The 17,622-nt window shown below is 48.3% G+C and overlaps 1 protein-coding gene across 2 annotated transcripts; it reads left to right on the forward strand.

Annotated features, from left to right (window-relative positions):
- Positions 1-3,200: 3,200 nt before the first annotated feature.
- ALAS1 (5'-aminolevulinate synthase 1) lies at positions 3,201-17,045 on the forward strand. Of its 2 annotated transcripts, none has more exons than XM_029244014.1 (11): positions 3,201-3,376; positions 4,346-4,564; positions 7,717-7,944; positions 8,709-8,858; positions 9,269-9,491; positions 10,576-10,760; positions 11,611-11,790; positions 12,102-12,266; positions 14,361-14,629; positions 15,347-15,509; positions 16,731-17,045. In XM_029244014.1, the coding sequence occupies exons 2-11, from the start codon at positions 4,366-4,368 to the stop codon at positions 16,889-16,891; spliced, it is 1,923 nt and encodes a 640-aa protein (XP_029099847.1). In that variant the 5' UTR covers positions 3,201-3,376; positions 4,346-4,365; the 3' UTR covers positions 16,892-17,045. The 2 variants fall into 2 exon arrangements, with proteins under 2 accessions (XP_029099847.1, XP_029099846.1); XM_029244013.1 differs by lacking the exon at positions 3,201-3,376 and adding an exon at positions 3,512-3,974 and having other exon boundaries at positions 16,731-17,043.
- Positions 17,046-17,622: the final 577 nt, after the last annotated feature.

Consider the following 17,622-nt stretch of genomic DNA (forward strand, 5'->3'; position numbering starts at 1 on the left):
GAGCACTGCTGGGCCAAGGCCACACTGACCATGAGCAGCACAGGCTGGAGGTTTTGTCTGTCTCTAAAACTGTCTCATGTCCATTCGGGTCTCCTCAAGGTGAAGGCTAGCAAGATTTCTCAGCTGGCTGGCAGACGCGGAAAATGAGGCCCAGAGGAAAGCAGTAAGCTTGCTCAAGGTCCCTGGGCTGCGTGATCCTTATAGAGGGGCACTGCTAAAAATAGTTCCTGGAACCCAGAGTGGAAAAGGATGAATCCTGGGGCTAGCGTCAATGTTTTTCTTTTGCCTTGATCCCTGGGCAGATGCTGTATGCAGCAGCCCCTGAGGGTGAAGATGACGCAGACGGGGCAGAGAGTGGGGAGGAAGGAGAAAGTCAGGGAGGCCAGATCCCAGCATCATCCCCAGAACGGAGCCTGACCTTGCCTGAACTCCGAAGGCTTGGGCTCCCCTGCCCAGGGCCAGGGTGATAAGATGAGTTTATATCGCAGCTCTGAGGAGGGAGGCAAGACAGGATTGAGGGAGAGAAAAGAGAGGGAAGGAAAAATCACGGGGTAGGGAGAGGGGAGTAAGAATGTTAAACCCAGGAGAGGGACGACAACTTTGCCAGAATGGGGCCCACCCAGACTCATCACTGAGGCAGGAGGGGCACTCCCACTTCACAGATGCAAAATCTGAGGCTTAGGGCATGGGGTAATTTGCCCAAGATCCCAGAATCAGAAAGTAGCACAGTCAAGATTAGAATTTATGGCTTTAGCCTTTGCCCTTCAAGCAAGGTCTCAAACTGAAACCACTCAGGCAGCATTTCCCAAAATGTGGCCCCAATATACCCTACCCCTGCATTACCAGGAGGGAGCCTGGTTAAAATGCAGATTCCTGGGTCAGAATCAAAGGGGCATGGCCCAGGAATATGCATTTTGACCAGTGCCCTGCTGGTGGTTCTTTGAGACCTAACACTGGGAAGCTCTGTGGCTCTCTTTTGGCTTTTCTGGTCTGACTTCCTAGCCCTACATCCTAGCTGCACCCCTGCAGCCAAGCTATTCAAACTGAGTCACCCTGCCCTCCAGGACAGAACTGGGCCTTTCCCATCCAATGACTCGCCCACCAGTCTCCCAGTCCCATATAGACCCACCCTTCCAGCCAGTACCTCTCTTCTGGAAGCCTTCCTTGTGTCTGGGATTCCCCTCTCCTTCAGCCTGTGTTGAAGTAATATTGGGTTGGCCCAATAGTTCATTTGGGTTTCCCATAACATCTTACGGAAAAACCCTAACGAACTTTTGGGCCAACCCAATAGCCTCCTCCTCCCTCTGAAATTATTTACAACATCCTATTTTACTTTCCGAGTGGATCTGCTTTGTTTCCCAACCTTTCCCTCTATTAAACAGGAAACTCCCAGAGGACTAGAAACTTATTGGTTTAAACAATAAGCCTCTGAAATCCATGACTTCACTTGACCCTCTGCCAACCACAAGTGGCAAGGCTGGGAGAGCTTTACAATGAGGAAATGGAGCCTTAGAGAGATTGTAGCCTACCTAAGACCAAATTAGATTGAGCCGGGGTTAGAACCCATGTCCAGCTCCGATGTCCAGTTCTTTCTGCTTCTGCTTTGCCTCTGATCACTCAAACAGCTCTGCGACGCGGGCAGAACAGGGATTATGATCCCATTGCTCAGATAAGGAAAAGTGAGGCCCAGAAATGGACAAAGCACTCAATACCATCTTTACCCTGTTTTGGCTGCACTTGGGTCTGACCTTTTCTCTTACCCTCTCTCCGGCTGTTGGGCACTGCCCAGGGCCCCTCAGCAGGATGGGGCAGAGCTGAACTCTGGGTTCCCAGGCAAAGCCCTCATCCTGGACCCCTGGAACGGTCCCAGTGCCACTCCAGACCCAGGTGCCTCCTCTTCAGGTGGAGACCCGCCTCACCTGCCTTGCAGCTGGCTGGAGATTCAAAGAGAGGGAATTGGGAAATACCTGGACACACCTTGGTCACCATCACTCTAGACTTTGTCCCTTTTATTAATGCCCAGCTGAGGAGGAAGCAACCTGGGTGGTCCTTTCCTGAAGAGTGGAGGAGGGCAACTCGGAGCCTGGCACGGGCCCAGCCCAACCAAGCCCAAGTTAAGCTGGGAAGGGTGTGGAGCAAGGAGGCCAGGCTGGCGTTCCTGAGAGGGGTTTGCCAAGCTGTACTCCACAGGTGTGGTCTGGGGGAGACTCAAAGGAGGTGAGGGCAACTCTGAACTTTGGGAGAGAGTACTGAGTCACCCAGCTGGTGCCCGGCCAGGGTGGCCAGCAGGGACTTTGGACAGCCCACAATGGAAAATAAAAATAACAATTGGGCTTCCCTGGTGGCGCAGTGGTTGAGAGTCTGCCTGCCGATGCAGCGGACACGGGTTCGTGCCCCGGTCCGGGAAGATCCCACATGCCGCGGAGCGGCTGGGCCCGTGAGCCATGGCCGCTGACCCTGCGCTTCCGGAGCCTGTGCTCCGCAACGGGAGAGGCCACAACAATGAGAGGCCCGCGTACCGCAAAAAAAAAAAGTAATAATAATAATAATTAATATATGTCAACCCCCAACTATGTGTCAGGTCCCTTGCCTCCACCCTCACCCCCCACCCAGTGTGTAGTGTGTGGGTTCCATCCAGCCCTGTTCCTTGTGCTCCTTCTCTGCATCAGGTTAAGTCCCTTTATTTCGGACCAGAAAATGCCACGGCTGGGTCTCCGTCTGCTTCTCCTCGTCCTCCTCACTACGGACCCCTCCCTCCAGCTCCCTGGTCATCACCCCCAGGACCACTCCATCCTTGGTCAATCCAGCCCCCCCTCCTCCGGGAAGTCCTCCGCCATGAAAAAAGCCCCGGGTGGGTCAGATCCTGCTTAAGACCCTGGTCCGGAACTCCTCGTTTCCCCTCCCTCCTCTATATCCAAGGCACCCGTTTTTGCAGCCCTATAACCCCCTGGTTACCCTAGAGGCGCTTCCCCTCCGACTCTGCCCTTTTATGCTCCACAAAGGATCCTGAAGCATAGGGTAGTTAGGGGAAGCGGCAAGGTGGTGCAGCATGAAGTCATCCGTCCCCAGCCTTGTTCTTCGTCCTCCCAGCAGACAGTCCCGGTAAGCCCAGGTCCCACCAGCACAAACCGAGCTTAAGGAGGAGGGCCTTTACGCCCCGCCCCGCCCTTCCAACTTCTGGAGTGCCCCGAGGCACGCCTGCGCGGAGGACGCCCCGGCCCATGGCGCATGCGCAGCTGTCTATCTGTGTATATTAGGACGACTGGGTTCGCGGCCTGAGGATTCTCGCGGATAAGGGCAAGGGTTTGCTTCTACCCTTGTTTGGGTACACGCCGCCGACGCCGCCTCCGCCGCCTCCGCCGAGTCTCCCGCGCAGGTGAGGGCCCCGCGCTCTGGATGCGGCGCGGCCGGGGACAACCCCCCGCGTGTCCTGCTTGCCTGCGCCCCGCTACTCCGGCCATTGGGACCCCATCCCCCACCGCTCTAATCACCCGCCGCCTCGGGGTCAACTTTCATATGCCCGATCTTCTACCTGATCGGCCCCCTCACGGCGTTCCCCGTTTAACTGACCGCTTTCGAATTCCCTTCTTAGACACCTCCCGTTATTCTCGAGCTCTCGACGCCCCGGGTAACCACAGACCTCCCCTGCCCAGGACCACCACTTTCCACCAGACCCACGGCCCTCATTTTTTAGCCCTTGTCTCTTCCCAGTTAGCCCCAGCGGCGCTTCCCCTCGTATCCCTGGCCTTCTTTATGCCCCCTCCTTTCTCAGTTCTGCCCAGTTCACGGAGCTGTAGGGGCATAACCTCGGGGAAATCCTGGCCTCAGGAACCCAGGGCCGGACTGGATGCCTTCTTGGGGTCTGGGAGTGTAGGGACCCGGAGAAGATCAGGATCCCTAAGAGTCTTCTCTGCCTTGATGGATGACAGTGGCTTCTTCCCTGGCCTCACTTCTTCACCTGGGTGGGTGCCAAGGTGTGTTATCTGCACTTCTGCACTGTGTATCTTCCTCAAGGAGCCTCTGACCTCCTAAACCTGTTCCTGACTTGTCCCTCCTGTCCCACCCCCTTGGTTATTGATCATCAGTATTTACCGTATTTGGTAAAGTAGTTTTGCAGGTGCCTTTGTATGGAGCTGGGGAATGAAGGTGATCTGGGTAGAGTGTGGTCACCACTTCTTAGTTGAGTCCCTCATCAGTGCTGTCCTTAGACATTTTTGAGTGAGACTTGTTAGTATCCCACAGTACCCTTGCTATAAATTTCAGGTGACACCTGAATCCAGTGACCTTGGAGTGGTATTTGCGTGATTATTAACAAGTGTTGGTATCACTCCTCATCTTTGTACAGGATCAGTGCACCTCCGGGACATGGAGACTGTTGTTCGCCGCTGCCCATTCTTATCCCGAGTGCCTCAGGCCTTTCTGCAGAAGGCAGGCAAATCTCTATTGTTCTATGCCCAAAACTGCCCTAAGATGATGGAAGTTGGGGCCAAGCCAGCCCCTCGGGCCCTGTCCGCTTCAGCAGTACTCTGCCAGCAGGTCAAAGAAACCCCTCCGGCCAACGAGAGTAAGTGTCCTTAGCAATGAAGTAGAGAGTGGTGATGTTTGCATTCATTACAAGACCCTGGAAGCAATTCTCACGCACAGTGCTGATGAGGGTCACGCGAGGCGGTTACTTGGTGCCAGGGTCAGTTCTCTGCATAGATTATCTCATGGAATTGTCATCCTAACCCCACAAAGTAGGCAGTTTTAGTTTTCACATCTTTAAAGGTGAAACAGTGGCCAGCATTCCACCTTGTGGATTGCATGTCAGTGTCTGTTGGAGTTTGTGAGTTGTCAGTTCCTCATTCATGTAAATGTAAAGTTGGAATCTTTACGGTAAAGTTGGAATGTAGAAGCTTGTAGCTTTTAAAGTGGTGATTTTTTTTCTTCTTTTTTTTTTTTCCTTGCCTTTGCTATGTTGCCTGACCTGTGCCTTTTGCCCTCAATTCCTTTCTGTGCTATGCCTTCCCAAATTCCTGGTAGTTTCTTATGCAGTCACTTATCATACCTTATCTCTTTGTCTGGCTCCAGACCACATAGGCTATTCCAGGCTAAACCATCTTCAAAGTCAACTCTACCTGTGAGTTTTTCAGTTAGGTTAGGCTACACTGAGGTATCAAGCAACCCCCAAATCTCAGGGCTTAACACATAAAGATTTCTGTCTTGTTCACGCAAGGTCCACTTTGGGTCATCAGGGCAATTCTGTTCTAAGCAGTGACCTGGGGTTCCACACTCTGGTGTCCTACAGCTTTAACTCTGAAATAGGTGGCTTCTGGGTCACTATTGCATAAGGGGAAAGTGAGAGGGTCTCAAACCAGCTCATCTTTTTAAAACTTTTCATAACAGTAAATTTCAATTATGAACAACAATAATCAATCCAGGGCCAATTTTGCTTCACTTGTGTCCCCATTCACCCCGCCTGCTCCCACTGGATTAACTTGAAACTGATTCCAGAAATTTCCTCTGTAAATATCAGTATGCACCTTTAAAAGATATGAGTTATTTCTTTTTTTGCGGGCCGGGGCACACCACGTGGCATGTGGGATCCCAGTTCCTTAACCAGGGATCGAACCAGTGGAAGCGCGGATTCTTAACCACTGGACCGCCAGGGAAGTCCCTATGAGTTCTTTCTAAAAGCACCATCACAATACCATTATCACACCTAAAAAATGATGCAATTTCCTAATATCATCAAATACTCAGCCCCACCGGCTCTCGGATATTTTAGCCAGGAAGCAACACACAACATCCATTGGCCAGAACTAGTCACACGGCTCCAACTAAATGCACGGATGCTAGTTTTCTCTTTTTTTAATTATGTTTTTTACTGTGGCAAAATGCATATAACATAAAACTTACCATCTCAACCATTTTTAAGTGTACAGTGGTATTAAGTACATTCATATTGTTCTGCAGCCATCACCACCATCCAGTGTCCAGAACTCTTTTCATTGTCCCAAACTGAAACTCTGAGCCAACTAAATACTAACTCCCCATCCTCCTCCCCCAGATCCTAGCAAACATTATTCTACTTTCTCTTTATGAATTTGACTACTCTAGAAACCTCACATAAGTGGAATCATACAAAATTTGTTAAAGTAGTGATTTTTTTGACACATGTATCTTTTTTTTTTTTTTTGGCACGGCTTGCGGGATTTTAGTTCCCCGACTAGGGATCAAACCCAAGCCCCCTGCAGTGGAAGTGCTGAGTCCTAACTACTGGACCACCAGGGAATTCCCTTAACACATGTATCTTTATTTTGTATATGAATTTTTAAATTTTGCTTTTAATAAAGACATCAGAGATTTAGTTTTGGTCTGTCTTTGCCAGGAAGGAACGAAGCTTTTCAGATACCACTTAATTCTAGGGAATAATTTACCTTACAGGCTCTGTTAGGTATGTTCTCTGGATGTGGACTTGTAAGAAAAGAATGTTTTTTACTAGAAAGGATTTAATCCTTTCTAGGATTTCTTTTCCTCTTTACCATTGTTTAGGAGTTAGTTATGTTTTTTACCATTCTGTCCCTAGCAGTAGATTCCTCTTCTGTTCCTGGTTGAGTAAAATGTGACTTATCCACTTGATAGACTGCCATGCATCCATCACAAATGATACTCACAAACTATTTACTAGCTTATGTAGATCTTTATAATGAAAAGGGCAGAATAAACAAGCATATACAGAATAAGTACAACTTTTTCTAAATCTACACATAAGGGGTAAAGAAAGATAATATGCCAAGTTGTCTGCAATGGTTATGTTTTGAATAATAGAACTCTATTTTTCTAGACTTCCTACAATGAATACATATTTACTGACTTTTATAGTGAGTGAAATGAACTTGAAAGCAGGTTTTTTAAAAATTTTATTTTTTCACCGCACAGCATGCAGGATCTTAGTTCCCACACCAGGGATTGAACCCCTGCCCCCTGCAGTAGAAGGGTGGAGTCCTAACAACTGAACTGCTGGGGAATTCCCCAAGGCAATTTTTTTGCTTTCCTTTATAGATTTTAATACAAACTGTATTGAGACACTGCCCAAGTTGTAGGAGAGCCTAGCCTATGACTCACAGGAGGATTCCAGAATGATGAAGAAAGACTTCTCTGGAAGGAAGATGAATGCATTTGCTCAAGGGGAGAGGGAAGTCTAGAAGCTTACCAGTCAACTGCATTAAGTCATGAACTTCTTTGAGGCATTTAGAGAAAACTGGTAGTTTATCTGTTAAGCAATGGCAAGCTTTTTTTGTCAAGAATCTGTTTAGAAAATATTAGCAGAGAAAAAAACCGTATGACCACTTCCAGTTACCTTCAAGAGTGTGTCCTCGCATGAAATATGCTGAGTGTACTTGGGATAGATTTACTGGAAATAATTCAACTCAAGAATGCTGGGCTGTCTAGAACTAGAAAATACTACTTTGGGGATTTATAAGTGAGAAATACTATGGGTTTGAGAGGTAGGTGAACTGTGCCGGTTAACTCTTCACAGGAACATTGTGTCCAGTGAGGCAGATGAGAAAACAGTTGATTTAGCAGAACCTAATAAGAATAAACTTGTCTTTGGATCATGGGATAGAGTAAGTATAAGGTTTGTCTTTGAGGCAACAAGAGAAAGAAACAAGTGGGCTTCTGTGTACCGTGCAACCAGATCTGATGCTTCAGTTTTAACATTTCCCCCCTCAGAGGACAAAACTGCCAAAGCCAAGGTGCAGCAGGCTCCTGATGGATCCCAGCAGACTCCAGATGGCACGCAGCTTCCGTCTGGACACCCCTCCCTTGCCGCGAGCCAGGGCACTGCGAGCAAATGCCCTTTCCTGGCAGCCCAGATGAGCCAGGGCGGCAGCAGCGTCTTCTGCAAAGCCAGCCTAGAGCTTCAGGAGGATGTGCAGGAAATGCATGCCGTGAGGGAAGGTAAACAGATGACATGAGCCATCAGAAGAGCAAAGAGGTTCTTTGGCTCTTTCAGACCCTCAGATTTATGTGTGAACTATTATTAGGGTAGTATTTGTGTCAGCACCTTCCTGTTTTAGGGCCGAGGAAGAAGGTCATCAAGATAGAGGACTGTATGGCAAAATGTGGAAGTTCTTCTTCTGTGTGTGTGTGTAGGATATAACCAGCTTTTACAGTAATTCTTTAATTTCTGAAAATACCCCTCAGGCATAAACTATTACCAGTTGCCCTTTGTTTCTTTCCCACCATTTGGTTGGATAAAAGGTAAAAAGCAGTGTTACTGCAGTAAGTGCTAGTTTTAGGACTCCCAAGCTGTGTGTCTTAGTGGTGGTCATTGAGTGGCAACCTTAATTCCACTTGTGGCTGTATCCATGGAACACATAAGGTCCCCAGAAATTCTCCCCAGCAGAAATGATACAAGTGGCTGAAATTGTTTTCTGTGAAGAAATTAGGGTAGGGGGGGTGTGATGGGGAAGGCAAACCAGCCAGAAAAAAAAAGCTTTGGACTTTAATGTTCCTCAAAGCTGACTGGTAGCTCTGAAAAAAAACCAAACAGTAACTAAAGAAGAAGAAAAGCTTCATACACTCAGTTACATCTCACTTTCGTTATGATGGGCTATTTTTGTGAACTAGGCAGTAAGCCATTTTTAACAGTATGTCTGGAAGGTATTGTAGACTCAGAATAGAACATTGGTCCCCTTTGCCTCTTGCTACTTTTGTTACAGAGGTTGCCCAAACCTCAGTGAATCCCAGTGTGATTAGTGTGAAGACCGATGGAGGGGAGCTGAGTGGTTTGCTGAAGAACTTTCAGGACATCATGCGAAAGCAACGACCAGAAGGAGTGTCCCACCTTCTTCAAGATAATTTGCCAAAATGTGAGTCTTCTTGTTATTTGCCTGATGCAGGAGAGTTTATAACTTAAACATACATCAGATTAAACGTATAATTGCATGGTGAGTTGTGGATTAAAAGCCATGTCTCTTGCTTGATGCAAGTAGATGCTCTTGGCCATAGTGAATGCCAGTCCTATTGATAGCCTGCCTCATCTCTCTTAATACCTACTGTCTGCTCACGGGGTCAGACATTGTCATTTGAGACATACACAGACTCAAGATAGGGATGTCAAGGAACTTGCCCAGATGAGTACTTAGTACTTAGTACGTTAGTTTGTCCAGAATCTCCTTGCTCCTGAATGGCCAAGCTGGGATTGGAACCTAGGTCTTACACCAAAGCCTAGATGTGCTTTTTAACCGTCAAACTGTACCATCTTTTGTTCGGTTTTTAGCTGTTTCCACTTTTCAGTATGATCATTTCTTTGAGAAGAAAATTGATGAGAAAAAAAATGACCATACCTATCGAGTTTTCAAAACTGTGAACCGGAGGGCGCAGTTCTTCCCCATGGCAGATGACTACTCAGACTCTCTCGTCACCAAAAAGCAGGTGTCCGTCTGGTGTAGCAATGACTACCTAGGAATGAGTTGCCACCCACGGGTGTGTGGAGCCGTCATGTAAGTAGCCTTCAGTTTTCAGATGTCACTGGCACGTCACTGGCATGACTTAGCAAGACACTGATGATTTATAGAAATTGGATCTTTTATGGGGGGGGTATTCAGCAGCTGAAAGTGTGCCATAGCAAAATGCTCTTCTTAGCCTTTAAAAATATGTACAGGTTACTTTTAGAGAAACTCTAATGTGTAAGTAGTTGGTGGAGCCCCTTTGTGAGAGTTTTTTCTGGGCTCATTGACTACACATGTCCACTTACTACCCCTCCACAGGCAAGTCTTGCACAGAGGCTTCCTGGCTTGTGGTTGTGGGTGGAGAAATACAAATCGAGCAGCACTGGATGGTAGAGGGACTGCCCTGGTGGTACAGTGGTTAGGACTCCACGCTCCCAGTGCAGGGGGCCCGGGTTCAGTCCCTGGTCAGGGAACTAGATCCCACATGCATGCTGCAACTAGGGAACTAGATCCCACATGCATGCTGTAACTAAGAGTTCACACATGACAACTAAGGAGGCTGCTTGCTGCAACTAAGACCCAGTGCAACCAAATAAATAATTAAAAAAAAAAAAAAAAAAAGGGCTGGTAGAGCCTGTCGTTCATGTCCTTCAGGAGGTTTGCCATGGCTAGGAACACTTGAGAGAGTTGCTGGTCAAACTCTCCAAGCAGGCTTGCTAGAGAGAGCCCAGTCTGAGGTTTAGTAATAGAGATAGCCTAACATTATGGGACTGGTTCACAAAGAGTTTAGGTAACCACCATTCAAGATGTCCCTCTAGAGCCTGAGGTCATGTTATTGGAGAAAAAGATGTTTGTCAGAGAAAAGAAATCTCAGTAAGTTAACTAAAACTCAACTAAGATTGTTAACACTTGCTCTTGATGTTCCCTAGAGGCCTCATCACCCTGGTGTTGAGACCTTCTCCCGCCCAGTCTAGAGATGAAGTGGGTTGAAACTTGTGTGAACTTCTGGTTCACAGGGAGAGAGGTGCTACATCAACATCAGTTTCAGTCTCCTGGATCCTGGAGGGAGGAATGTTCGCATCGTATTCAGAACCATGAGATTTATTTTCTGTCTGCTCTTTTTTTTTTTTAAAAGGGACACTTTGAAACAGCATGGTACTGGAGCAGGGGGTACTAGAAATATTTCTGGAACTAGTAAATTCCACGTGGACCTGGAGCAGGAGCTGGCTGACCTCCACGGGAAAGATGCAGCACTCCTGTTTTCCTCGTGCTTTGTGGCCAACGACTCGACCCTCTTCACTCTGGCTAAGATGATGCCAGGTAGGAAACTGTCGTGGGCGCCTTAGAGTTTTCTGGCTTTCTTAGTAGTAACAGGAATATTGACAACAAAGAAAGCTTACCAGAACCACTCAAGAGTTATGATAGTAACTGGGAGCATTTGTTCTTGAACTGAGCATAAAGTGTTAACTGTGTATTATAAATGCCAGTAGAACATGATAACGATAAAGAATCAGATTTGCAGGGCTTGTCTTTAAGCTAATTGCTTCCAGTGTGCTTTGTACTCTAAGAAAATCCTTTGGAGAATTCTCTTAATTATGTGTAGTTATCTTTCTTTCTAAAAAAAAAAAAATTAATTTATTTTTGGCTGCATTGGGTCTTCGTTGCTGCGCACGGGCTTCTCATTGTGGTGGCTTCTCTTATGGTGGAGCATGGGCTCTAGGCGCACGGGCTTCAGTAGTTGTGGCTCGCTGGCTTCAGTAGTCATGGCACGTGGGCTCAGTAGTTGTGGCATGCAGGCTCTAGAGCACAGTCTCAGTAGTTGTGGCACACGGGCTTAGCTGCTCCGCAGCATGTAGGATCTTCCCAAACCAGGGATCGAACCCGTGTCCCCTGCAATGGCAAGCCCTGTAGTTATCTTCCATTGAGTTTGGAGTGAGACAGCCAGATTTAAAAGCAGATTAGTTGCATGCCACTGGGTTATTTTATACCTATGGGCCTTCTCAGAGGAGAAGCACTAGTTAGTTATTTTTCCAGGAAGAAACTGCCACACAGGGTCTTTTTCCTACTGGGCAAAGCAACATTTTCAGGTCAAAGTCTGTTGTCCTTGACTGTCGAGGAAATAATTTGTCTTTGGTGCAGATGGCAATAAATAGCATTTTTGTGTTGCTAGGCTGTGAGATTTACTCTGATTCTGGGAACCATGCCTCCATGATCCAAGGGATTTGGAACAGCCGAGTGCCAAAGTACATCTACCGCCACAATGATGTCGACCACCTCCGAGAACTGCTGCAGAGGTCTGACCCTGCCGTCCCCAAGATTGTCGCATTTGAAACTGTCCACTCAATGGATGGTAAGTCTAGGTAGAGGCCAATCTGGAATCTTAAATGAAAACAAGGCCTGAACTTTCATTTTTGTAGTTTCTTTTCACTTTGCCAGGATTTTGTAGTTGCGGGACACTGTATAGATTGGGATGAATGTAGATATTCTACTCTGGCTTTTACTAGTCTCCAAACCCCAAGGTAATCCAGAAACTGGGGGAAGTTAATTGGTTTCCCCAATGTTAAAAATATCTTAGAACATACGTTGTTGTGTTGTAACTCTTACCAAAACAGAAATTCATGAAATAGCAAGCACTTCAACGTGGTCTGTGGTCTCTCCTAGGGGCAGTGTGCCCACTGGAAGAGCTGTGTGACGTGGCCCATGAGTTTGGAGCAATCACCTTTGTGGATGAGGTCCATGCGGTTGGGCTGTACGGGGCTCAAGGAGGAGGGATTGGCGATCGGGATGGAGTTATGCCAAAAATGGACATCATTTCTGGAACACTTGGTATGTACACTCTGCATAGTCTGTAATCTGCACTAAAATTACATTCTTTTAACAAGGCCAAGGACTACTGGTCTAACAGGTCAGGTGAGGAGATGGTCTGATAGCATCTAAAGCCTGGGTCACTTTTTTGAGTGAGTTTTTCTTTCCTCAGTGAGTGGTGGCACAGCTTATCAGAATCCCTTGAGTCATGGCATGGCCCCCAGAATCAAAGTAAATCTCACAGCCTAACATGATAGAAGTACCATTTGTTGCCATCTGAGCTCATTCCAAATAGTTGTAGCTTTAGGTATACGCCGTGGCAACAGCCTTTACTCTCTGTGCGTCAGATTTTTCCCTTATATTAAAAAAAAATAAAAAAGAAGAATTTTAGTGCTTTTCTCCTAGAGCTGCAGGTAAGGCATTGTGCTGTGAAGCACTGAGCTCTGTGCCTACCGGGTGGGAACATTCCAGTTCACCTGGCTACTTTGTATTTCCTCTGTTCCTCCCAATAGAGAGGCTGTGTCTCTTGGAGCAACTCCAGACTCTTCCAGACTCCATAGCCATGCTGCCTGCTGGGTGTAAATCTTGCATGCTTAATAACTCACTAGCTGTGTGACCTTGGGTTTGTGGTTAACTTCTCTGTGCCTCAGTTTCCTCATCAATATGATGGAGGTAACAATAGAACCCACCTCAGCTTGGAGAAGATAAATGAACTGTATACAAACAATTACTGTAGACATTCTTTTGTCTATGAGGTAAAAATGTAAACTGTACAAATTTTTTTTTTTTTTTTTTGGCTGCATTGGGTCTTTGTTGCTGCACACAGGCTTTCTCTAGTTGCGGCGAGCGGGGTCTACTCTTCATTGCGGTGGGCATGCTTCTCATTGAGGTGGCTTCTCTTGTTGCAGAGCACGGGCTCTAGGCACATGGGCTTCAGTAGTTGTGGCACGAGGGCTCAGTAGTTGTGGCGTGCAGGCTCAGTAGTTGTGGCACACGGGCTTAGTTGCTCCACAGCATGTGGGATCTTCCCGGACCAGGGCTCGAACCCGTGTCCCCTGCATTGGCAGGCGGATTCTTAACCATTGCACCACCAGGCAAGTCCAACTGTACAAATCTGAGGATTTCAAAAGCTACTAAGGCAGCTGGAGACCACGTAGTGGTTAGCTAAAGTGCCACTTTACAGCCTGTAGTTGGTAAAGGAAGGGCAGGGAAAAAAAGAGCGTCCTTCAGCACTATGAAGGGGCGTGAGAACGTCGTGCAGACCAGTAGAGCCTGGGGCCTCGCAGGGCAGAGCCTTGCCAAGAGGAAAGCTCTTGTTCATGTGTCCTAATTCCAGCAGCCCTTTTCTTGTAAAGAGCTCTTATGACGTGGGCTCTTTGAAGGTATGGTCACTGTGAGATGAAAAGGGCTGGAGAGAGAGATTTTCCACTGTCAGAGATTATACCAACCCAGCAGTGCGCGGGGCTCAAGCAAGACTGTTAATTACAGAACATAATGTTAAGATCGAGGAGGACTCTTCTGGAGTCATTAATCCTGAAACCCGAGATACCGATTATACAAGGGGACTTAACAAGAATTGAAAAATGAGGCCAGCCCTAAATCAACCCTAACAGGGTCTGAGTTTTCATATTTATCCAGCAAACACTCCTTGTCAGAGTTTTGTGGTTACTTAAGTAGAAATTAATACCAGCCCTGCCAAAACAGTTAATGTCTTAGCTGGGTGACATTCCGGCCTCAAGGGTAATTCTCACAGTGAGCCCCCCGCTCAGACCCTGCCCTGGAGCAGGCGCCATGCAGAGCGAGGGGGAATGCAGCCAGCCTGGGTGGGAAGGGAGGTGGCACGTGGGGCTCAGGCAGGCTGTGATCAGTCGCCAGTGCCAGGCCTGGTCTGGAGACCTGTGCTTTGATCCTGGTCAGACACCAGCTTGGTCTTGTGACTTTGGTCAAGACCCTTTCATAACGTTCTCAGCTTTTTCCCGTTTGGAAATGGGCTTGATTTGAGTCTTAGGGCAAATAAAGATGAGGAAGAGAAGAGTGAATGCTCTGAGGCTCTGCAGCACCTGGGTGTGCACACTTAGGGCAGTTGCTGTAATAAATGAGCCTGTCTCCTCCCAGGCAAAGCCTTTGGCTGTGTTGGAGGGTACATCGCCAGTACGAGTTCCCTGATCGACACCATCCGGTCCTATGCGGCGGGCTTCATCTTCACCACCTCCCTGCCGCCCATGCTGCTGGCTGGAGCGCTGGAGTCTGTGCGGATCCTGAAGAGCACCGAGGGCCGGGTGCTTCGGCGCCAACACCAGCGCAACGTCAAGCTCATGAGGCAGATGCTAATGGACGCCAGCCTCCCAGTCGTCCACTGCCCCAGTCACATCATCCCCGTCCGGGTAATGAGTGGCCTGTGATTGGACTCGCTGGGGGCTGGGGCTCCGCACTCGATGGGAGATGTCCTGGTTCATGCCTTCCTGAAGTTGGGCTGCGGCGGGGTGACTGCCAGGGCGAGGGACTGTAGCCAGTGGCCCTCTGCCGTGTTTCTGCCTTTGGTTGACTTCACAATGAGAATGAAGCCTTTGAACCCAGCAGGCTGGAGCAGAGGTTCCTCCTCCAGAGCACTAGCCTTGACAGGGTAAACACAGAGCTTGTATCTGGAAAGCTCCGGAAGCCTGAGCTTGGCTAGCTTTGAAGTATGGCTTTCTATTCATTTAATTTTGAAATGGGTCTTGCTTTGCCTGCTACAAAGGGTAGCCCTGTTGGTGTCACAGTTGAATTCATCTGAGTAGTGGAGCTGGTATAAAAGCTGCCTTATCCCCAGGATGCACACGTCCAACTACCGTCATACTGGGGTCACAGAAGCTCCCGTTTCCCCCATTCGGAGTCTGGGCGGGAGATCAGTGTGAAATTTACTTCTAATATGGTTTCAGTTCTCTGGTCTGTAGTGAACAACACTGGACCCTTTAAGTCGCAGGTGTCTGGGCAGCGCTTTACCTCTGTGCCAGCCTTGCATACGTGGCTCCAGCCTGAGCCACGTGGGCACGCGTGTCACTGGTCTGCTAAGAGGTGGTCCATCCGGTTCTGGTCTTACCTTCTGTCATCATCAAACTTAGGTTGCAGATGCTGCTAAAAACACGGAGGTCTGTAATGAGCTCATGAGCAGACATAACATCTACGTCCAAGCGATCAATTACCCCACCGTGCGCCGGGGGGAGGAGCTGCTGCGCATCGCCCCCACGCCCCACCACACGCCGCAGATGATGAACTACTTCGTGGGTGAGTAGCCGGGGAGCCGCCAGCGCCTCATGGGAGAGTGGCATGAAGCTGTCTTTTCAGTGTCTATAATTGAAGCCATTCAGAGTCATTCAGATTTGTCTCTTCTTTTTCCAAGTAATTCAGAATGTTCTCAGATGGTATAAAACTGTAAAAGACACTTAGTCGTTTGTGTTCACTTCAGGAGGGTGCAGTCATTTGGGAAGTGCTGAGGGAGGCTGCTAATCCACTCACTGTTCCCATGCCCCTGTCTGTGTGACTCAAGGATGCCTGGTCACGGCTGTTGCAGGAGAGATGCCTCTGAAGGCCTAAGTCTGCCCAGGCCTCCAGAGCTCAGCTCTGTACTTCTCTCTGTTCTCTGAACCAACTCCACACAAACCCCTTCTGATGAGAGTCATTGTTCAGCATTTTATATCCTCATAGTTCTGTAGAAGCCAGTCCTTCACCCCCCCCCCGCATCCACCTAAAGGCAGAGACCAACGGGCTGCTCCTGGTTGCCTCTGCCTCAAAGGTGCGTTCTCCTCCTGAGCCGCCACCCCTGTCTGAGGTGTTTCCCCTGCCTGGAGCCTTTAGGGCTGCTCTGCTAGGCGTGCTCAGCCCGACACAGTGGAGCCATGTGGGAGCAACTTCTTTCCTGAAGGCATGTAAAGGAAAGCCAGAGTTGGGTTTTGTTTCTCTTTTTTTTTTTTTATAACAGCCTATTAAGATGGAATTCACATACCGCAAGTTCCACCCTTTCAACGTATGAAATTCAGTGGTTTTTAGGTAATGTGGTGCAACTGTCACCACTCTGATTCCAGAACATTTTCATCACCTCAAAGAGAAACTGCACACCCCTTAGCAGCCCCTCCCCATCCCCAGCCCCCGTCAGCCATCGGCCCTGATCCACTTTCTGCCTATACATTTTATGTAAGTGGAATAGTACAATATATGGCCCTTTATGCCTGGCTTCTTTCACAGCACAGTGCTTTCAAGGTTCAGCCATGTTGTAGCATGAATCAGCACTTCATTTCTTTTTATTACCAAATAATCCTCCTTGGCACAGATCTACCACATTTTGTTTATCCATCAATTGACGGATGTTTGGGTTATTTCCACTTTTTGACTATTACGAAAATAATGCTGCTGTGAACATTTGTGTGCAAGTTTTTGTTGGGGGCATGTGTTTCCATTTGTCTTGGGTATGTACTGCCTTTAATTTTTAAAAACTGTTCCTCCTCACAGAGAATCTGCTGGCCACGTGGAAGCGAGTTGGGCTGGAACTCAAGCCACATTCCTCAGCCGAGTGCAACTTCTGCAGGAGGCCGCTGCATTTTGAAGTGATGAGCGAAAGAGAGAAATCCTACTTCTTTGGTATGAGCAAGTTGGTGTCTGCTCAGGCCTGAGTGTGTCGCGCCCTCAATTACTTCACCTAACCCCAGGCCACATTGTATCCAGGTAGTCAGTTCTCCAGAGTTGTCTTTGTATGTGAATTAAATTATATTAAATTTTAATCTGTAGTAAACGTGTAGTCCTGAAAATAAATTCTTGTCTAAATCATGGGTCCTCTTTTCATTGGCTCCTGAATCAAAAAATCATTCATCCCTTTAAACTTGGTCTGTATTGTTGAGATGTATGAAGTATATAAAAACATCCTGGTCCTCTGGTAGTGGCTCCAGACCCTGCTGGGATAGCAGGACCTCCCAGTCCGCAGGAAGCTAGCATGTCTTTAATGCGAGCCAGGTGGTGGCGCAGCTGCGCCCCAGCCTGAGCAGTTCTGAGAGCAGTCACCACAGGGCACCACACGGCGGCTGTTTCACTCCGAGCCTCTCCCCACACCTTACGCGCAGACCGCGCTGCAGCGGCTTCTCCCTTTCCGCTTTCCCTTCCCAGCCACTGCCTCCCTCTCACACTTCCCTGTGAAAGTTGGGCAGTCGGGCTTGTCTGTCACCAGCAGGTCCTCCAGCACCAGCTGCACCTGTGATCGCGCCCCTCCCCTCAAAGTGGAGGCGTTTGTGCTCCTTCCCCTGACTCATGCCCCTCGTGTTCCGGGTCCCCTGGCTTCTCGTGCATTCCTGCAACTATCTCTTGCCTTCTCCCCATTGGCCTGCAGCAGGCTCTCCCTCAGTCTTGACCC

Source organism: Monodon monoceros, unplaced genomic scaffold (assembly GCF_005190385.1).
Source record: "Monodon monoceros isolate NGI ecotype Baffin Bay Population unplaced genomic scaffold, NGI_Narwhal_1 Super_Scaffold_3, whole genome shotgun sequence".
Lineage (NCBI taxonomy): Eukaryota > Metazoa > Chordata > Mammalia > Artiodactyla > Monodontidae > Monodon > Monodon monoceros.